The 22,797-nt window shown below is 43.4% G+C and overlaps 4 protein-coding genes across 4 annotated transcripts; 2 read left to right on the top strand and 2 right to left on the bottom strand.

Moving 5' to 3' along the window:
• Positions 1-303: 303 nt before the first annotated feature.
• LOC121982801 (ribosomal RNA small subunit methyltransferase H-like) lies at positions 304-1,590 on the bottom strand. Its single transcript, XM_042535863.1, has 6 exons — positions 1,385-1,590; positions 1,230-1,281; positions 1,172-1,184; positions 1,067-1,119; positions 797-961; positions 304-378 (listed from the first exon to the last, which is right to left on the bottom strand). The coding sequence occupies exons 1-6, from the start codon at positions 1,588-1,590 to the stop codon at positions 304-306; spliced, it is 564 nt and encodes a 187-aa protein (XP_042391797.1).
• Positions 1,591-1,712: 122 nt separating this feature from the next.
• LOC121982800 lies at positions 1,713-2,636 on the top strand. Its single transcript, XM_042535862.1, has one exon. It carries the CDS (start codon positions 1,713-1,715, stop codon positions 2,634-2,636), a length of 924 nt encoding a protein of 307 aa, XP_042391796.1.
• A 10,240-nt stretch (positions 2,637-12,876) lies between these two features.
• On the top strand, positions 12,877-15,524 carry LOC121979289 (membrane steroid-binding protein 1-like). The gene is made up of 2 exons (XM_042531262.1): positions 12,877-13,291; positions 14,983-15,524. The coding sequence occupies exons 1-2, from the start codon at positions 12,969-12,971 to the stop codon at positions 15,341-15,343; spliced, it is 684 nt and encodes a 227-aa protein (XP_042387196.1). The 5' UTR covers positions 12,877-12,968; the 3' UTR covers positions 15,344-15,524.
• A 128-nt stretch (positions 15,525-15,652) lies between these two features.
• LOC121982794 (putative ripening-related protein 1) lies at positions 15,653-16,256 on the bottom strand. Its single transcript, XM_042535858.1, has one exon. The coding sequence runs from the start codon at positions 16,254-16,256 to the stop codon at positions 15,681-15,683; it is 576 nt and encodes a 191-aa protein (XP_042391792.1). The 3' UTR covers positions 15,653-15,680.
• Between the last annotated feature and the right edge of the window lie 6,541 nt (positions 16,257-22,797).

Raw genomic sequence — 22,797 nt, 5'->3', positions numbered from 1 at the left:
GCCTTACAGCACAGCGGACAACAAGAGTGGTGCATGGTCGCCAATTGCACTAGTGAAGGTTCTCCTCTCTTTTTCTCTCAAATTTGATTGGCTGACTATTTATCCTAAAAGCTAAGTTGTTAGGAAAGAGAGAAAGAGACTAATATATACATTGATATCCTTAATAATCTCCATCTCTTTCTCCAATTCTAATTCCCTCTTTTCGGCCACTCTAGTTACTTTTGAGGGCATTTTTACTAGACTTTGGTTGGCTATTACTGATCTTATTCTTAAGCCAAACCAGCTGATTAGATTGACAAATATTCATTTATGAATCTCTAGTAGCACAATCGAAATCTGATTAAAGACAACCTTAACAGATTGTCCACACTCCAAATTCTGCGAACCACCATATTGTCAATTGAAGCAAAAAAAGAAACATGATAGCATCTAATAAAGTAGGGTCATACTTGATGGTAGATGTACAAAAAAAAATTGGTTCTCAAAATTCAGAAAATACACTTAAACAATAAAAAAAAAACTTAGTTTCGAGTCACAAAATGAACCTTTTGCTATGAAACAGGAGCCCAACATTTAAACAATCAAATTAAGATTAGTATTGAGTCATGGCCTAGCCAAACTCTAAACAAACATGCTAAACAAATCTTTCCAAGAAACAACACTCTGCTATCTTTAATAAAGATGGTTCTTCTCATTAGTTGATACCAAAGAGGTTGCAGTGCTGAGTGAGCGAGAAAACAAGTGTGTTCGGTCAGTGGAAAACCATACCTCCTAACTTGGATGATGCTCTTCTCACAAGATGCACAAGTTCATCTGTAGTATGCAATCCCCCTTGTGCACGAGCTTTAACAATTTTATTCTGAATAAATTGCCAATTGCTTTCTTCTCCATATTCACGTAGTACCTTTCCCACTTCCGCAGCAGGCCAAGAATTCAATATCTCTTCAGCTTTCAAACTTGCCTGCATCAACACTCTTATTAAATGTTTCATTTGCTTGACAGAGCACTAGAAGAAAGATACTTTCTTTGGAGAACAAAATGGCTTAAACTAGAGATGATTAATCACCTTTAATCGCTGATTTAGTTTTCCTACAGGCAAGTAGTAATTAGGCAAGCAACCTACTGAATAAATCACATTCATTCTACTTTACTGCAAGGGTGAAAAACTCACACTGCCTTATATCCTAATTCAATAATCAAAGTAAAATAGTTCATCTAAGAACTCTAACCTGAGGATTCATGCGCATATCCAAAGGTCCATCACCTTGCACACTAAATCCCCTTTAGAGTCATCCACCTGTTAAATAGCTTACCAACTTATTAGATTCAAAGTAAGTTCTTTTCGGCAATTCATCAAACATGAGAAGTGCAATTGAACAATAACCTGCATGGATGAGATTCCAAGTCCATCAAGATGTCGTTCACCCCAACGTCAAGTAGGTTCTCATCGACGCCGCCAAGCACCGACTTGATGTACTGGAAGTTTCTGACATGAGTGTAAGCTTTCAACTTGCTGCCGCGCGAATCCACGACCAAGAGCTTCTCTATCCGAGCCCGGGCCTGGTCATGGATTGAAGCATCCATATCCATTCCCATGAACAACTCCAACTCCGGATGGGCATCTACGATCTGCGGCAAAGAACGGCACGAAGCGAATCAGGGATGATGGGAGTTCTAAGGAAAAAGGTCAGAACTTGAGCGAAGATCTTGGGATGGAGAAGGACGAACGGACAGCGGCGGAGTGCCCGGCGTTCGATTCGATGGAGGATCTCCAACTGTCGGAGCCACTGTCCAATGGCGGCGCGACCGAGCTGATTGATGTACTGGCCGCGCCTTTACCCGGTACCAAGCGGCAGCGTCACCCTAGCGTGCGCCTTGGGGAGATTGGCGACCAGCCCGCTGCCATTCCCTCGGATCCCCTAATGCAGCGGCCTAAACAGTGGAAGCTTTCAGCTCCCGGATATCACGCCAAGCCCCGTGTTTTCCACCATAGACTGCCTTCCAAGACTTGTCAGATTGTTGCCAAACTTGACTCTCGCGGTGACGACGGGCCGGGCACCCTCCCTCCTCTGCTTCCGACTCTGCCCGACAACGGAGTTCTCCTCTCTGTCGACGATAGCCTCGACTCGCTCGTGCCGGGAGTAATTAAGGTCCGGCGTGATCTGAAGTCGTGGCGGGGTGCAAGGCGGGTTCAATCAAACTGGGTCTTGAAGGCGGATGAAGGCATGGAAGACGCAGATTTCAAAACTAGTGGCGGAGAGGATGCTGCAAATGATGGGTTTACGGAAGGGTCTGATAGCCTGTCTCGCAGGAGGACCAGGGGAAGGGTTAGGGTTTCGGATAGTAGGGGCACTGGTCCTGTTGTGGAAGGGGAAGCCCCTTCAGATATGGATGGGGTAGAATGGATTGACCCGAACGGGTTTTGCCATTCTGAAGAGGATGGCGGAGTGCGGTCATGGCTCAAGGAACTGGGACTGAGTAGGTATGCCCCTATTTTTGAGATACATGAAGTGGATGACGAGGTGCTACCATTGCTGACTCTGGACGATCTGAAAGATGAGATCCCCATCTCTCAGATCAGCGGTGGGCTCCTCGTGGATGCGTGTGGCTTCCTGGTGGGAGCGGTCAGGAAGTGAGGGCGAGAAGTGAAAGGACTGCCCCCATCCCCACTCGTAGATGTCTGTGATGAGGTTGTAGAAGGTGTTGACGAAGACAGGGACATTATCGTCGTCGGACGCGGCGAGGGGCAATGCCCTCCTTGGAGCGGAGAAAGAAGGACCAGTACTGCTTGTACTTGTCCTGCACCTTATCTCGCACGATCGATCCCATCTTAAGGTTCACTGTCCGCTTGCCTTTCATTTCCACCGAGCCCATCACCCACACGAACCAGTAGACCACGACAACGCCGACGACTGTCGCCGTCTACATCGCCGTCGAGAGATCCATTGCTCGTCTTTCAAATGGTAACTCCTAAAAGGAGGATGCGGAGGATTAGGGTTTCGATTTATGGTGGGTGAGAAGAAGCCCAAAAGAAAGCGCGCTAAGAAAGTCCGCCAGAATTTTGGTTCATAGACACCGGGTTTTAAAAACTACGATTAAAATCGGTGTCTATTAATGAAAAAAAGGTGCTCATACACATCGGCTAAAAAAACCGATGTCTATGAGCGAAAATCTGCGCTCATAGACACCGATTTTTGGAAAAACCGGTGTAAAATACTTAAAGACATTGGTTTTTGCTTAAAACCGCTGTTGTTCCACTGATGTCTATGAGGATTTTTGTTGTAGTGTATGAATCGAACAAAATAACCACGAGCGATATTCCCCCCCCCCCCCTCTAGCGCTTCTCGATCCAACACCTTTATCTGCACAACACTCCTCTTATCACCACTATCAGACTACTAAACCTTCAGAGATGGGAATGTTGAACCAGCAGAGTGCCCCTACTAGCATTCTTACCATGAGAGGTCAGCTAGCTACTTTGTGGGAGGAAAGTGTACAGCAAATGGAGGATCTACCTATACCTGTTCGGATGGATAGATTTTCTGAGTTGTATATCAGGGTAATCTTTAACTACTCCTCCTAAAGCTTTCCTTTTGCCTTTCTTAAAGATTCATTCTTCTACCCAGGCTCATGCGGAATCTATGGTATTAAATCAAACCCTCCATCTTACGTGCCACTACAATAAAGCCCTGAAGGATAGAGTAGATGAATTGGAGCTCCAATTGAATGATCCATCGACAGCTGGTCATATACTGCGAGCGGAGATAGCAACCTTGAAGAGAACGAACAATCTTCATAGGCAATCTATGAAAGAGGTCGACCAGAAAATCAAGGGCCTCCAGGAGGAAAAAAGTAAGATCGAGACTATGCACAAGCAAGCCTTGGACCAACTAACTCAGGATCTACAAACCAAGGAGGCCCTACTACAAGAACAAAGCAAGACTTTGGAATCTCGGGCCACGGAACTTCGTGCAGCTCAAGCTGAATTATCCCAAGCTCGCTCAACCACATCTGGGGTTACCACAGCCTTGACAATCTATAGAGAAGGAGAGAGTGAGCGATGCAGGCAGAGCCGGGAAGCATACTTGCACTCTAGGGAGTTTGGTATCCAAGTAGGGGATCGCTTCGTGTCGACAGTCGCTTATAGCGCAGCAGGGGCTCTTAGGCAGCTGTACGAGCAAGGGTACCTGACCTCTATCCCTCCCGAGGACTTTTTAGATCATCGGCGCATCCTGAGAGAAATACCTGATGAGATTTTCTCTGCTTTCAAGTGACATGTATCTATAAACTATGCAAACTGTATCTCGATAATCTTGTGCTAAACATTTTATCCTATTTATGACTATCCTCATACTAAGTCTTAATGTGCCAGCACCTAAGTGCCTTAGAGTTTGTTGATTTGAAAAGGATTGGCATACCATTCTTGATCGGGATGATACCTATTATCAACCGATCGGGTAAATATTCCCGACCTTGCCTATCCCGCTATACTTAAACTTACTTTTATTCTTGCCATCCTTACAAAGGGCTTAGTTAAGTACGATAGGGCCTAAGATAATTAGCACTCCAGGGTCAATCTAGCCTCTTACCTCGGGGGTCTTGTAAGTAATAGGCACCTGACGCCAATTTCTTAACAATTTTATAAGGCCCGCCCCATTGAGGTGCTAACTTAGTCACATCCCCCACAGACTTCACTTGCTTCTAGACCAGATCCCCCTTTCTAAAGAACCAAGGGATTACCCTTCTATTGTAATTCTGTCTCATCCTTTGTCGGTAGACCTCTAGTCTCGCTGCTGCCCGCTCGCGAATTTCGCTAATGAAGTCCAGCTCTGAGAGTTGTCTTCGGTATTTTCCTCATCATATAACATTCTCCTAACGGAGGGCACCTCGATCTCTATAGGCACCACTGCCTCATTGCCGTAGACAAGATGAAATTGCGTAAGGCCTGCACTTTCTTGAGGAGTGGTGCGATAGGCCCAAAGAATACTTGGCAGCTCTTCCACCCAATCCCCTCCAACATTATCCAACTTAACTTTCAAACCCTGCACTATTTCTCGATTGATAACTTCTGTCTGGCCATTCCTTTGGGGGTAGGCTACTGAGGTGAATGTTTAACTTATGCCAAACCCCTGATACAAGGCCTGGATTTTTCGCCCTTGAAACTGTCTTCCATTATCCGAGACTAATTTATGAGGTATGCCAAACCGGCAAAGGATATTTCTCCATAAGAACTGTATAACGGCTCCTTCCGTGATTCTGGCCAGCGCCTCTACCTCCACCCACTTAGAAAAATAATCTACAGCCACGAGCAAGGATCGTTTTTGACTGGGTGTCATAGGAAAAGGTCCCACGATGTCCATACCCCACTGATCGAAGGAACACGAAATGATGGAGGTTCTCAGAAGAGTAGTTGGACGATGCGTTAGATTCTGATGTTTTTGACAGGACAGACAGGTATTCACTAGCCGTTGAGCATCCTTCTGTAAAATAGGTCAGAAATAGCCAGCCACCAATGCCTTGTGAGCCAACGTTCTACCTCCAGCATGACTACCGCAACATCCTAGATGTATTTCTCGTAAAGCATGATCTGCCTCTTCCATACCTAAACACTTGAGTAAAGGCTTGGAAAATGTCCGCTTATATAACTGATACCCTATCATGGTGTATGTGCGAGCTTTCTTCCTAACCAGTCGTGCTTCCTCAGGGTCGGTCGGCAGGATACCTCGTTGCAGATAACTAATAATTGGCGCTCTCCAATCAATGGGATCCTCCATGTTATTCTGAAGATCTATCTTAGCTATGAGGAAGGTCTGTGTTATTGATTTATCCAATACCTAGGTAGTCAGAGAACTAGCCATCTTGGCTAACTCATCAGCTCGGTCGTTTTCCGTTCTGGGAATTTTGGTTACCGTGACCTTCGTGAACTCTTTTTTCATTTTTTCATAAGCCTCCTGATATACTTGCAGCATATCACTGTTGACCTCAAAGTTTCCCACTACTTGATGGGTCACTAGTTGAGAATCCGAATAGATGATAACCCGAGCAGCTCCCACATGCCGAGCTGCCTACAACCCTGCCAACAAAGCCTCGTACTCAGCCTCATTGTTAGTAGCTCTGAAGTTTAACCGAACGGCTAACTGCAAGATATCCTCCTGAGGGGATATCAGAAGAATCCCCATGCCGCTTCCTCGTTGAGTAGCTGATCCATCCACATATACCTTCCAAGTCTCTTCGGAATCAGTCTGATGAATCTCGGTTAGAAAATCTGCCAGGGCCTGCGCCTTAATAGTCGTGCGGGGTTAATATTTTATATCATATTCTCCTAACTCTGTTGCCCACTTGATAAGCTGACCGACGACCTCGACATTGGTGAGTGCCTTACCTATGGTGCTATTAGTCAATATCGTGATGGGTGCGCCAAGAAGTAAGGTCTCAAGCGTCGTGCCATGAGAACCAATCCGTAAACTAACTTCTCCAAAGCGGTATATCGAGTCTCTGCCCCCTTCAATAGATGATTAAAAAAGTATACTGACCGTTATACATTGTCCTGCTCTTTTACCAACACCGCCCCCACGGACTCAGGGGTGACTGACAGGTAGACCCAGAGCGACTCTCCAATATTGGGCTTGAACAGGGACGACAAGGTCTCCAGATACTTTTTCAGTTCTTCAAAAGCCAAAGTGCACTCCTCATCCCATTGAAATTTGGAAGTTTTCCTGAGCACTTTAAAGAAGGGCGCTGCTTTATCCGTCGATCGAGAAATAAACTTGGATAGGACTGTTATCCTGTCCACCAGCTTCTGCGTCTCCTTTAAGTTCTACAGGATCTGCATTATTTCGAAGCGCCTGAACTTTTTCTGGATTGGCTTCAATCCTCGTTCAGTAACCAGATATCCGAAGAACTTCCCTCCTTTGGCTCCAAACAAACACTCTAATGGATTCAACTTCAGTCCATATTGTCGGAGGGTTCCACAAGTTTCCTCCACATCGGTAATTAAGTTTACGGCTAAAGGAGACTTGATGAGTATATCGTCAACGTAGACTTCCACATTACGCCTAATCTGCGCTAGGAGGATCTTGTCCATCATCCTCTGATAGGTAGCTCCTACGTTTCTAAGACCAAAAGACATGACAGTATAACAAAAAGTATTATCTGCCGTGATAAAGCTGACCTTCTCTTGATCTTTTACGGCCATGGGGATTTGATGGTACCCCTGATAAGCATCCAACATGCATATTCTTTCACAGCCAGTAGTTGAATCTACCATCTGATCGATCCTAGGCAAAGGATACCAATCTTTGGGACTAGCATGATTAAGATCCCGGAAGTCTATGCATACCCTCCACTTATTGTTGGACTTTGCTACTAGGACTACGTTGGAAAGCCAGGACGAGAATTGTACCTCTCGGACGTGACCTGCATTTCTGAGCTAGTCCACCTCAGCCCGGATGATTTTATTTTGATCGGCCAAGAAATTTCTCTTTTTTTGCTTGACTGGCCAAGCGTCAGCCAGGAGATGTAGCTTGTGCACTGCTACTTCAGGTTTGACCGCCGGTAATTTCTCCGGAGACCAGGCGAAAATGTCTCGATTTCGGATCAAGCACTGGATCAATTCTTCCTTAAGATTGGAAGGTAAGTCTCCAGCTATACGTGTGAGGCTCTCTGGGCGTTCCGGATGCAATTGTACCTCCTCCCAGGGGATGAGCTCCTCTACTATAGGAAGAGGTTCCTCTTGGATGACGAGGACACCCCTATCCTGAGTCCTCTGGGACTTGCATGCTTCCACTTTGACCGTATCCACATATCATTTCCGAGAGACTAGCTGTTCTCCTTTAACTTCTCCGACCCGATCACCCACGGGGAACTTAATTTTCTGATGGAAGGTAGAAACAGCAGCCCGGAACTCATGCAACGCTGCCCTGCCCAGGATGACGTTGTAAGATGAGGGAGAATCCACCACTATGAAGGTGCTCCTCCTAGTGCGCACTAATGGCTCGTTGCCCAGAGATATGGCCAGCTTAATCTGGCCCATGGGCTTAACCTCATTGTTAGTAAACCCGTATAAAGAAGTGGCCACCGATTGAAGTTCACTGGCATCAATTTGCATTTCCTCAAATGCAGTCCTAAATAATACATTGACCGAGCTTCCGGTGTCTGCGAAAACCCGGGCTACGCGACTGTTAGCGATGACCGCCTTGATAACGAGGGCATCATCATGAGGAAACTCCAGTCCTTCGAGATCTTGCGGCCCGAAGATGATAACAGGGCCAGCAGCTTACTCCTGGCTGCATCCGACGATGTGAATCTCCAAGCGACACTCGTGGGACTTGCGTGCCCTACCGGAGTCCCCATCTATAGGCCCTCCGGAGATCATACCTATCTCCCGGATGGCCACATTGCCCCGATTTTCTACTTCACAGGCTTCTCCTTGCTCCCCCCACGACTAGGTTGCTGAGTACTTGTCCCTGCCAGGTCAGGCCGGGGCCGACCCGATTGACCTACCGTAGCTCGTTGATCTTCCATCATTCTTTGCACTTGGGAAGCTAGCTCAGGAGGTGGTAAGCCTAGCTCAGCAGCACGCTGAGAATCACGGGCGAACTGAAAACAATCGTTAGTTGTGTGCGTATGAGACCGATGGTAAGTGCAGTACCGCGGCCCCCAGGGGTCAGGCCGGGGAGCATGAATTGCTGCAACTCGTGGTGTCGGCCGGGCATCCTGCCCGGGCGGGAAGAAAGGTCTAACTTCCCTATTACGAGGAAGCGGTTGGGTCGGTTGTTGAGGCACGTGCTTTTCTTGCTTGTTATTGGTAGAGGGCGCTCGGTCAGCCTTCCTTCACGCTGCTTGAGCCTTCTCCACGTTGATGTAACTAGCGGCCCTTTCCAACATGCCATCAAAATTCTTTACTGGATCCCGAATGAGATCTCTGAAGAATTCTCCTTCTACAAGCCCATGGGAGAAGACGCTCATGAGTATCTCTGAAGTAGCCGAGGGGACATACTGAGCTACCTGGTTGAAGCGCGTGATATAACTCCTCAATGATTCGATCGACCCTTGCTTGAGGGCGAAGAGACAGTGGTCCGTTTTTTGATACTTCCTGCTGTTGGCGAAATGGCGCAGAAAAACAGTCTTGAAATCTTGAAAACATGTGATGGACCCATGCGGCAGTCCATCAAACCATTTTTGTGCCGAGCCGGATAGAGTATTTAGAAATACCCGGCATTTGACAGCGTCGCTATATTGATGTAGTAGCGTCGTGTTTCTAAATTTTCGTAGATAGTCCTCAGGGTCTTTGCTGCCATCATATTCCCTTATAGTCAGGGGTCTGTACCCCTTGGGTAACTTCTCTTCTAGTATACTTGGGGGAGAAAGGCACTTTCTCATCAAGCTCAGTGCGGGGTTCTTCCCGAAGAACTATAGCCTTCCCTTTCCGGGAATCTCAAGGAAAAGAGCTCTTGGCCATAGAAATCGGTGGTTGCTCCTTCTTGAGACTCTGTCCGTGTGGCCCTGGCTGGTAATACCCCAGGTCGGGTTCCGGTAGAAGGTCGGGGGAAATTCCTCGGGTTGCTTCTTTTTAGAGCCCCGATCTGAGACGGTAATAGGCTCTTTAGGGACTTCAGGTAGTTTGCGTGGTCGTTTTCGGAAGTAGCTCGCCTTTTAGCTTCCTTGTGATAGATCGAATTAGTGCGACAGAGGGGGGGGGGTGAATATCGCACTTTTAAAATCTTTTACTTTTAACTTTGAAACAAGAGTCGTGCACAGCGGAAAGTAAAAGAATAGACAAATTTGTTTACTTCGTTCAAAGCTTAGTTCGACTCCTACTCGAAGGTCCGCGGTCCTTGACCGCACCGATGGACAATCACTATAACCCTTCTTTCCGAAACCTTTGGAAAGAAGCAGATCGTACAAATACAAAAGGTATAAGATAATAACAACCCTACTATCTTATTTAAATTTAAGTGTAATACAAAAATTATACCGAAAGTAGTACGCGTAGAATGTAGCTTGGTCGGTACTTCCGGACGGAGTGACTTGCTGAGCTGATGAAGACGTGTAGCACAATCCGTACGCAAAGAAGAGCTTTTAAGATGATCAGAAGTGTTGTACAGCTTCAGACTTCGAGCCTCAATTTATAGGTGTAATAGAGGTTCGGTCGACCGATCCCTCTGTTCAGTCGACCGAACCAGCTCCCTTCCTTCCTGGCTAGAGTCTGGCGCTGGCTCGATCTTCGGCAATCAATGCTCATTAAGGGTTCGGTCGACCGATCCCCTTTTTCGATCGACCGAACAGGTTCCTTCCCTATTCATCGTGATTTGTCGAGATCAATAGTTAATGCACCATTAAAGCTGATTGGTTCGGTCGACCGATCCATGGGTTCGGTCGACCGATCAACTCTTTTTTCCTTTTGCTGCTCATCGTTGCTGATGAACTGGCTGTGCTGAGTCATCATGGTTCGATCGACCGATCCCCTCATTCGGTCGACCGATCCAACCAAACCTATAACACAATGTTAAACAAAGTGTCCCTGCAACACAAAGGTTAGCACAGTAATATATAATGAATGAGTATAACAGTTAGGATTGTCTTGATATCAACTTGGAAACCTTCTCGGTTTCTTCATTTGGATCAGCGACCTTAGGTTGTTCCCTTCGGGAACCATACCTCATTGTCGCTCCTCCAGTTGCATACCTCAACTTACCTGCCAAACATTGGTCCTCTAGACTTATTTGGACTTTTGCCTGCTGAGTGTTTGATCACCTGATCCACTAAGACTTTTCCTGCAATACTATATTAGCCAACAACAATAATATTATAGAATACAATGGTAAACCTAAACTTAGATTTATCGAAATCCGCTGGTCCGATCAACCTAGCTTGGAGTTCACTCCTCCAAGACTTCTTGTTACCTAAGGTTATCTTCCCCTAGGATTTCCTTCACATGACTTCACTCACCAAGACTCAGTATTCGGCTACCCAGGGATCAGGTCCTCCAGACCTATCCACCTGACTTCCACGATATACCGAGATTTCCTTCACTTGGCTTCACTCACCAAGACTCAATATTCGGCTACCCAGGGATCAGGTCCTCCAAACCTATCCACTTGACTTCCACGATATATCGAGATTTCCCTTGCCTCAGTATTCGGCTACCCAGGGATTAGGTTTTCCAGACCTATCCACCTAACTTCCACGATATACCGAGATTTCCCTTGCCTAGCCTACAACTAGGACTTTCCAAGACTCAATTGATTTCTCATCCTTGCCTAGCCATGATCAAGCTCCATTAAACATTCTTAAATATATTTGTCGGACATTAAAACCTTGGAGGTCGATTACACCAACACCTTGAACAACTCATATTCTCCCGCAGTCATGGTCACGTTGATTCTCCTGGACTCCTCCATCTTCACGTTACGAAACAGGTAGATGTGTTCCCACAGACGACACCAAATTGATCTCGTCCGGAAGCTGAGTTAGATAGAGGCCGGCTCTGCTGTCGCTGGGGTTGATGGAAGACGACTGAGGCCTTCTGACGGGGCGGTACTTTGGGGAAGCGTTCCCACGAGCGGATGACGGGGCGATGATGATGAAGGCCGAGTGGAAAGCTCTCTGCGCACACTCGGACAAGCACACAGGGCGTTAGAGGTCAAGAACCAGGGAAAAAGTCCCCGGAGCAGGCCCTCCGACGCTCAAGTTAGGTATTTTTTCCCCAGAAGAACAGTAAACGGAAGAAAAAGTAAAGGACCAGTGCAAAATGACGAGTGAACTTACCTCCGTAAGGGAGAGAGCTTCCCTTTTTATATGTCAGTGAGTACTTCTGGAACCTGACAAGTGTCAGGGAATGTCAGGTGTCAGGGCTTGTCTGGCGACGAATGACACGTGGCTTCCTTTCACCGGTTGGGGGAGCATTTCGTTAGCAAGAGGCCTCTAACCATTGAAATATTCCCTGACATGTAACAGCTATTATCTGACAAGTGGTTACGATTCTCTGGCTTGTTTGTCATATAGCGCCCGATCGACCTGGTTAAATTTCCCTTACCTACGTATATAGCCCTATAAATCCTGACCTGTGCATATAACCCTATAAATCCCGACCTGTGTATCTCCAGCTCTATAAATCCTGACCTGCAGATCCAGCCCTGTAAATCTTGCCCTGCATATGTAGCCCTCTTCTGTTTTGTACATCCGGACCCGTATTCCCTTACCTGCATATGGGCCCGTATTTCGCCTCCGGCATTCCCTGACTCACATATCCCCTGACCTGTCTCCGGTCCTTTATTTCCTGACCTGCATTCCCTGACCCGCATATCCCCTGACCTACGTCCAACATTCCCTGACCCGCATATCCCCTGACCTGCCTCCGGCCCTGTATTTCATGACCTGCATTCCCTGGTCTGTGCTAACCTTGTCTCTTTAACTCTTGACTGCTACATCCCTTTGACTTCTGACTGTTATGCCCCCTTGACTTTTGACCACCATGTCCACTTGACTTCTGACCGCTACATCCCCTTGACTCCTGACCGCCACATCATCTTTACTCCTGACCAACACATCCCCTTGACTCCTGACCGTCATATTTTTTTAACTTCTGACCACTTGTTCACTTCCCCCAACTTTATTATCATGCACCGTATCAATAATTCTCTTTTGTGGAGAGTACATAGAGAAAACCTCCACAGTCGATTGATAGTCTACCGATTGATAGTCTACCGAGATCAGATTGGATGAGATACAAAGGTTACTCCAAGCACTATCTCTCATCCAACTACAAAGCTCCACGTGCGTATCAACATATCCGTCCACATAGCGGATCACGTGTTCGGGAACAGATCGGATTTTTTGCCATGTGGCGACGTTTGGTAGGAAGAAGGAATCCTGCCCGACGGCTCAGTCGACAGAGTGCTTGGGATTTGAGGAGGCGTTCGAGGAGGGAGAGGGTAGACGAAGGGCAGTGGGTAATAGTGTCATCGATGGCGGCAGCGGCGTCGGCGGCGTGGGAGACGCTGACGCAGACAGTGGAGGCGTACACAGGGCTTTCGCCGGCTTCGTTCTTTACGGTGCTGGCTTTGGCAGTGGCGATCTACTTCACGGTGGCGGGGTTCTTCGACACCCAGCCAGCGGCCCAGCGGGAGCACGTACACGAGCGCAAGGTGGCGGAACGGGAACCCCTCGAGCCGCCAGTGCAGCTCGGGGAGGTCGCCGAAGAAGAGCTCCTTGCCTACGACGGATCCGACCCCAAGAAACCGCTTCTGATGGCTATCAAGGGCCAGATCTATGACGTCACTCAGAGCAGGTAATCCTCAGTGCTTACCCTTTGTCTATCCTTACTTGTAGCATCTGAGATTTAATTCTTAAAATCAGTTTCGTTCAGCTAGGGTTCAATTTTCGTAGAGTGTTATCTTTTTTCCGTTCCCCCTTTTTAACAGTCAATCTAAGATTTTGAAGAGTTCTAAATTTTGTTTCTAAAACGAAATTTTAAATCCATCATTACGTAATTCGGTTTATCATTTGGTCTATAGCAATTTCTTCTCCATGATTATCCTTCCGTTTGATTTCTTTTTCGTGTTACTTTGAAATCTTGTGGTGTTTCATATGTAGTGGTGCTAGAAATTCTCAGAAGCATCAATTTAGTGACTTTGATCAAACTGACAAAAACAAATCAATAAATCGTAGCTCTCAATTATTGTACTTTTATATGAATGTTTATGTCATTATTTTCACAACTGTAACATATTTAGTTACATTCTATAAAAATAACTATGTGATTACATGTGTATTATGAATTTTGCATGATCACCAGACAAGTACATGATTGATTTAAGAAAGTTGTTATTGGAATTGTGCCAAAGTATGATCGTTTTAGATTTGATCATTTACATAATGGTCTAGTGGATGGTTTGCACATGGGATGCTACCAAAAGATTTCTATTGGAGCATAAATACTTTGTTCTTCCTAAATTACGTTGCTGAAGGATTGGAACAATTGGGCTAAACAAAACCAACATTTTAGCTCTGAATAATTACTTCTAAACAAAAAGATAGAATTGAGTACATGATAATGTGTAACGCCATTGGAAATACAACCTTTGAAAGCTTTTTGAGGTTCAGCAAGACTGAATTCTGAATAGCATGCCTTGTTAGAAGTCAGATATCTTATCATGGGATTGTCTCAAAACATTTTCTGAAGAAAATTGTTGAATTGTGATGACTTCCTATATTTAGGTTTTTTTTTCTCCCCCATTTTGTTCAACTTCAACTTTCATAAATAAATTTCGGTAATCCATTCTTGAACCTACTTGTATAAATTTTTGTCTGTATAAAATATACTAGTTAAGAATGGATTATCATCTTGATAGCGGTAGATTATATGCTTTCTTTATCAATGACAATGTATCCAGAGAATGAATGGTAAATCTACTTGTAGACAGAAATGTTTTTAAAACGGGAGCTATGGTCAAAGTGGTAGAGGGACTGGGCCATAAGGTTTATTTGTCCAACCACTTTATCCAGATTTATTAAATTTCGTTAAAAAAACAATAAAAAAATAATAAAATAAAAGCTGGCTCAACTGATCTGCTTCTCCTAGTTTTGATCAGGTTTTTAACTTCTCCAGTTTTCCATTTTAAACTGGACCTTATTGGATGACAGTCCTCAGTCGGTTGAGTTCAGTTCTAAGAACAATGGTTGGCAATAGAAGACTCTTGTTGCAAAACTTTTGGCGGATTCAATCTATTACAACAGTTGTTATTCTTTGTGTAAACTTCTCCGAACATCTTGTATTACCAAGGCACAATTTTGATATTGACAATTGCTTCCAGCAGCAATCACAATTGCCATACCTTTGCTGTCTTAGTATTCTTGTTAACATTTTTTTTTTGGTACATCTGTTTGAGATTATCAAAAAACATATTGCTATGCATTATTGACATGGTTGCCATTACAAGTCTTCCTGTTCTCACACATCTCTGACATTCACTTCCCCAGGATGTTTTATGGACCAGGTGGACCATATGCACTCTTTGCCGGTAAAGACGCCAGTAGAGCATTAGCAAAGATGTCATTCGAACCAAAGGATTTGACTGGTGATCTCTCTGGTCTTGGTCCCTTTGAGCTCGAGGCCCTCCAGGACTGGGAATATAAGTTCATAAGCAAGTATGTGAAGGTGGGTACAATAAAGAAGAACGTGTCTGGGCCACCAATAGATGAAGGGCCATATGCTAGTGCACCCAATGCAACAGAACAAGCTGCTCAAGTCACTGAAGGAACTAGCAGTCCAGCTGATCATGAAGCACGAACAAAGGACGTTTCTACTGATCCTGATGCAACTGAACCGAAGGAAAATTAATGGCTCATTAGGAGAGGGCGAGCACCACGAGCTCTTAGCATATGATGCTTCCTTTTAGTGTTTGGACATCAGTAGGTTATTTTGTTCTTGATGTAAAGTGTCAGCAGCTAAACTGGGATTAATTCTCTTGTCATTGTAACTGTGTTCATGTCTTCACTGAGGATCCCTTTTTTTTTGGTAATCTAGTATACAACACTTAGAAAACATACTTCATTTTATATCGTTTACATGGTAATTAACACTCATTAATCACAGACATGTATACTAGATATCTTTGTAATTATAATTATATAATAATTCTCTTTTTGGAACCTCATCCCATGAAATATTTGTCTTCTCACTCATCGGACCAAGTGATGTCATAAACCCCCACGTCGGTATCGATTCCCAGCGCCGCCCACACCGCCGGCGAAGCGTCCACCACGTTGTTGGGGCAGGGAGGCTGGAAGTCGTGGTCGTCGTCGCACCCATTCACAGAGTCGCACTCGTCCACCACCTTCGCCGCCACGCTCCTACCGTTCCCGTTGATCCTGATCATCTTGTGGCAGCGGCTGCCGCCGTGGTACCACCCCGTCGACAGCGCCACCACCATGTCCTTGTCGCTGTGGTACTGGCCGTCGCACTCCGAGGGGGCGCCGCCATCGCAGTTCTCCTCGAAGCAGTTGACGGTCAACTGAGCGCGAGTGCTGCTGGAGACGGGCGGCGAGCAGCGATACTGCGGGTAGGATTTGCCAGGCTGGCAGCAGTCGGAGTCGAATCCGGGGTCACAGTGTCCGGACTTTCCGGGTAGGTAACCGCTGGCGTGGCAGGCTCCGATAAGCGGGCGGTAGGAGGCGGCTGGATGGACGAGCACTAAAGCTGCAACGAGCAACATGGTGATGAGTGGAAACAGAGGAGAATCAGAACAAGCCATTGCTGTCTCTTTGCTTAATTCCTTATTTCTGGCTTAAATTGATTAAATGGATGCTGAATGATAGATTAGATGAAGGATTGGGAATATATAGCTTCACTGATTCAATCTTATACGTTAACTAAATATCAGAATTGAAAGCGTACGTAGTAGTTTTCCTTTTTTTTTCTTCTCTCTAAAAAATAGATGCATGGATATATGGCGTACGTAGTCGAATGACAAAAATTTATAGCCCCCCAGAAGATTATTATAGCTTGGTCTTCATTGAGGCACCAATCTTTCATTTACTTGGCCTACATAATTTATGGTTTTCTTAAAAGGAAGTTGGAAGAAAGAAAAACATACAATGTTTCTTGATACGACGATGAAGATGGCCCCTGATGCGGTGATAAGGAGGAGCCCATCTTATGGAAGGTAATTGTCATGGTGGAAGATCAAAGTCAAGGAAGTCAACGTTCCTATGTCATTGACCGGTCGTGCGAGTGAGTTGCCTGATTGGGAAAAAGAAAGTCCAACCCAACATCACTCATGACTTGGCCACACGCCGAACACCCGACGCTCAACAAAGGGACAAACGTCAGGTATCTGCAGAAGCGGGCCGAGCGGCTACCTCGCTCAGCCTTACAATCAATAGGCGGAACAACCAAGCAAATCACCCGGAACATCGATATTATGACCGAGCGGCCTTCCCGCTTGGTATGGGGATACACTTAGCAACCATGCAGTGGAAATAACGGTCGCGCGACTATCTCGCTCGGCCAGGTAGTGAGCGCATCAGCTGAATAGACAGATGAAACCCAAGCCGAGCGGCCGTCCCGCTCGACCCGGTAAACAACACAGACATTAACTGGTGAGATCATCGTGGGAGCTAGTGTCGTTGACAGATGACATGGTCGGCGGCATGGTCAGACAAAAGATTGTATGGCGGAAGTTTCTATTGTCACTTCAGAAATATACTCGGCTCGTTAAGGTATTGTATTAGGGACACTTTACTGACACGTCTTTTCATAGAAAGCTTTGAGTAGCGTGTATACCTTAGGAAGTGTGCACAGGTGGTACATGAGCTCTATATAAAGGGGGGTCTAAGCTTTAGCGGAGGTATGCACATATTACTGTTGCTGTTACTATTCACTTGCTTTCCTTCTTGCTCCGCTGCTTTCACATTGCCGGTGACTGACTTGAGCGTCGGAGGGCTAACGCCGGGGACCCCTTCTTTGGCCCGACACTGACGTAGTTGTAGTTGCAAGTTCGAGCAGAGTCTATACGCGATCAACAGGAGTGCCACATTCCCAGCATCCGTCATCTCGACTTTTGGATTGGATTAACTCCTAAAAGTGGATCAAAGTAGTGAAAATTAGTTGACATGGTGGATAAAGTCAATAGGACGTCAAAGGTACTAGTAACAAATATGGGTTTCTCTATTGGATTACATGACCAGTCAGACATCCAGCTCGATCAGATTTAGCGTAGCAACTTGGGACCAACAAGGTATCATCGTCGGTAAATAGTGAATTCTCTGATCCGTGGCTGGTGTCGATCGGGCTTTAGGGTCGACCGGGCTCAATGTTCCTTTGCTCAATTCCAGAGATAGGTCGAGTGAGTGCCGAGTCAAGTGTTGGGCGTCCTCCCGACTGGTCAGTGGCTGATTGGCTTACAAAAGAACCTGTACACTCGTCTTATCGTACTCTTTTGGAAGTTTATGCCACCAACAACAAATAATGTCTAGTGAGTAAATAGTACTTTAGAAGCTTCTTGTCTGTTACATCAGAGATTTGCGTGTTTGCTTAAGGAAAGATGTCAGAGACACTTTTTGATTTGTCTTTTCTTAGAACGCTTTGGAAATTAAAATATAGACATGTTTTGGGATGTGTGTACAGACACTACAGCGGCATTATAAAAGGATGTCTCCCTTCACAGACAAATGTAGGTGATGCTTCATTATTCTACATATTCTCCGCTATTGTTCATTTCTACTATTCTTCTCCACTGAACTAAGGACTGACTTAAGCATCAGAAGACCAATATTGAGGATCCCTTCCCTGGATCGACACTAACGCTCCCGATTTGGTAGAATAGTATGAAGTCTTCTTTCAATCAACACCAGAGTCATATACCTAACTAGCCGTTCTTTTAACTTTCAGACAGTATCAATTTTAAATGTAACAATTAAGCAACAATAGGGAGATATCTGAATTTTCTAATTCTATTATTTGGCTTATGGTCATCTTAAAGGGAAAAGAAAGATATAACAAGATTCTAAATGGAACCAGCAACAAGAGGAAGATATCTAAATTTATTATTTAGCCACCTATAATTATGGCAGCTGGAAGAAGAAAGAGCCCACTTCCACTTGAAAAAAAATTAAAAAAAATAAATAAATCTGCCACATTAGCGCCGCAGACTATTGATTACCATTGGGAGGGAGGTAAAATGGGGAAGTCTAAGGCTATGTTTACTCTAGAGTGTGGATGAGGAAAAGAAAGGAATCAACGATAGAAAGTTATCTTTGGAGGAAGGGAAAAGAAAGGGTGAAGAAATCTTTTCCTTTGCACACTTGTTTACCTTGATAGAGGAAGGTGAATACTTGTGATGTAATTTTGTAAATAAAAAAGGGTGCATGCGTCATTTTTTTGGTACATAATGTAATTTTGTGAGTTAAAAAGGCTACATGCGTCATTTTTTTTTGTATATGATGTAATTTTGTGAATACAAAAGGGGTACATGCGTCATTTTTTTTTCCATCTGCTGCTTTCCGTCCGATTTTGAGGTGATCGATTTTGGCTCCAAAATTATCTGTTGATGGATTACGTTACTTTTCCTTCGAAAAATTTTAATGAAGTAAACGACGGAAACTTTTCCACCGTAGAAACTTTTTCTTAATTTTGCTTTCCACTCTCCCAAGTAAACAGAACATAAGTGACAAATGCCTGGGCGAGGGTACAGAGACAATAAAACCCTCTACTGAGTTTTAACCCACCCAACCACTAGAAGCTTATCCCTAACATTTACCACTTAATCATGCCTCCAAGGGCAACCCACTTTCACTTGAAGTCATATAGCACTATAACTCATTGAAATTTATTATTAAACTATTATATATTGAGAGCTAAATTGATAAACACTGTAAATTGAAGACATAATGCACGGTAAATGATTCCAAATAATACAAAAAGGCTTATTTATAAAATTTGACAGGTATAAAGTCATATATAGAGTAGATTTGGCCAATTTCTATATAGCCTCTTAAGACATTAACAACATATATATAAGCGATCAACGTTGAATGACTTAAGAGGATCTATGAAATACAACAATGGGTCAATTTTAAAATTTATATAGTTTAGATTCATATAGTAATTTTGGTTAAAATAATTATATCGTCTTTTAGGACGAAATAGCATGTGCAAAATGACTCAAAGACTCTAGAGAATACAAAACTGGAATAATCAACTTTGAAAATTGAACAATGTAAGCTCATGTAACAATTTTGATTAAAGTTACAACATGACCTTCTAGAACTCAGACAACAGTCCTAATGACATATAACCACTCTAGAGGCTCTAAGGAAAATAACAACTTTAAAATTTAAGTAGTTTATATTGATATAGTAATTTTGTTCAAAATTATTATATGGAGCTAAATTGATCAAAATTGAAAACCAAAGATACATGAAGACCTCATAGGTTGTAGGGAACACAACAAATAAGCTATTTTGAAGTTTAGACAGTTTAGGATCATATAGTAGTTGTGACCTTTGCAAGGCCTTCTATGACTTAAATAACAATTATAACAAAATAGAATGACTTAATAAACTTCTTAGAGCACTACAAATAGTTTATTTTTGAATATAGTGTTCGTGCAATCAACCCCTGGTCAAGGTTGACCAAGTTGATCAAGTTTGAGTTGACTTAAGTTGAGATTTTGATGTTAATCAATATGTTAGTTCATCGAAATGTCAAGTAGATTAAGGTTGATCAGATACTTGACAGTCAATCAATACATTAGTTGGTTGAGAAGAATTCAAGTAAATTAAGGTTTATCGAATACTTGACGAGATGAAAAGACTAAGTGGGTCATTGTTAATCAAACACTTGATGATCGAAAGTCCAACATGGAATTGACAAAAGAAAAAAGTACAAGTGGGTCACAGTTAATTTGATATTTGGTCGTCAAAAGTCCAATGGGGAGTTGACATGAGTCATGAAATTCCGGCAGGTCAACGTTGACCAGATGATAGGCAATGGGAAAGTCCTGATAGGTCAACATTGATCAGATGTTAGGCTCTTAATAGGTCAAGGTTGACCATATATTGGCAAAGGAAGTCTTGTTAGATTGAGGTCAACTAGATATCAGACAAGACGAGAATTCAGCTTTGATAAAGCTGAAGCAAAGCTATTAGTCGATTGACACGGTGTATCGATTGACCAATGGACGTAAAACCTCCAAAATCTCATAATTTTAGCAGTGTTGCTACAGTATGATTCCACTAAATCGTGGACATTGTTTTGCTATAATAGTGCTACAGTAACATTCGATCAATTGATTGATGACTTTAAAAATTGACCAAAAGTTTTAAAATTTGACTGTTTGACTCGACTAATGACATCATTCGACTGATAGTTGATATCAGTCGACTAATGTTGATCCGAACCAATGGAAATAAGTCAATTTGATTGTTCGACTCGATTGATGACATCAATCAACTGATGACATCAATCGATTGATGACAACAATTGACTGATGGAAGCATATCAATTCAATTGATTGCTATTAATCAATTGCTCGATGAATTAGTCAACTGATGCTTGACTTATCGACAAAATCAAATAAAATTCAGAAAGTTTAGAGATCGTTCAATGGCAGAAACAGTGTCAAAAACCATATCAATTGATTGATGGGCAAAATCAATCAAAAATCAACTTTGACCTAAAGGCTTTAAAAGAGAGGTTTTGAGAAGATTTTCAAGGCCAGATTTTTTGAGGGTTCGAGGACAAAATGTTACTGCATTACCAAACCAGCAAGAGACAATTCCAAGCAACAAGAGCATACAAAGCAAAATTCTCTCAAATTGTAAAGTGTTTTACTTTGATTTGTATTTGTTTCTTTATTTTGTTTTGTATTTGTTTCTTTATTTTGTTTTGTTTTGTATTTCTTGTAAACAATAGGCGTTGTAAGAGGCTTCTCCACTTCTGGAAGGTATTCAAGAAAGAAAATATTTAGTGATAGTAACTCGCTAGGACTAGACCTTATATTAGTCGCCTTAAGAGGTGAATTCTAAGTTAAAATCTTAGTGTTATACATGTGACGTCGAATTTGATTCAAGTTTTATACTGTGCACTCAAATGACGAGCATACAATCAAGAAGAACAATTGAAACTATTCGTGTACCTCTAACTTGCACCGTTCCTAACATATAGAGTAGCGTAAGTTCATATAATATTTTTTGCTTAAAATTGTTATATGAATCTAAAAGGCCTAGAATTGAAAAATAATGACATGAAAGGATTGGATCAATGTTAAGGACCATGAATGAGTGTTTACTTGTGGAATTTGATAAATATGGGCCTATGCTGCAATTTTACCAAAAGTGCAACTTGATCCAATTAAACATTATTCTTCTCACTCATCAGACCAAGTGATGTCATAAACCCCCACGTCGGTATCGACTCCCAGCGCCGCCCACACCGCCGGCAAAGCGCCCACCACGTTGTTGGGGCAGGGCGGCTGGAAGTCGTGCTCGTCGTCGCACCCATTCACAGAGTAACACTTGTCCACCACCTTCGCCACCACGCTCGATCAAAAATTTACTTAATTTGACAATTCTATCATACGTGGAGGACATTTTTCTTATTTTTATCGAGATTTAATCTTTTATCAATTGTAATAATATCTGTTTTGTAATAGCTAACTTATGCCATGTCCTGAGGGCTTTTATAAGGAGATCAGATCCTCTGGTCTATAAAAAGGTGGATCAGGGGATGTACTACTTGTAATTACGGTTGGATGATGATTGTGATCTGATCGTAATTGGTTGCAATATCTCCTTGGGTTCATCGTCCCTTAAGTTATAGTTTAGATCGGAGCGGGTAGCTAAAGGTCGCCCAGAGACCATTGACGGTGGACAAATGGTTAGACTACCCGACGCCGAGTGGGTGATAACCTCTGGGTGGCCTTCAACCATCCACCCAATCTAATTAAACTATAACATAGGAAACAATAAACCTAAAAACCAACAATCACAATTATTTGACCACGATCTCATTATAATTACAAATGGTCCTATCTATTACTCCGCTGTTTTTTAGTGGAATCTGGCCTTGTAAGTTAAGTTGTGCAACTTATTCTAGGACTGGTAAGAAATTAAAGTAAAAAATTTTTCCTGAAAAAAAAAAGTTGCGTGAGAGAAGGGGTTTCATTGGAAATTACAAACAAAGGTTTAACATACTTCATTTATATTATAAACATGGGTAATTAACACCGATTAATCACGTACATGTATAAGTATAACTATGTATGATGTATCTGCGAAATTATAATTATATAA

Source organism: Zingiber officinale, chromosome 5A (assembly GCF_018446385.1).
Source record: "Zingiber officinale cultivar Zhangliang chromosome 5A, Zo_v1.1, whole genome shotgun sequence".
In the NCBI taxonomy this organism is placed as follows: domain Eukaryota; kingdom Viridiplantae; phylum Streptophyta; class Magnoliopsida; order Zingiberales; family Zingiberaceae; genus Zingiber; species Zingiber officinale.
Note: the sequence above shows the minus strand (reverse complement) of the source record. Positions and strands in the feature narration are given on the sequence as shown.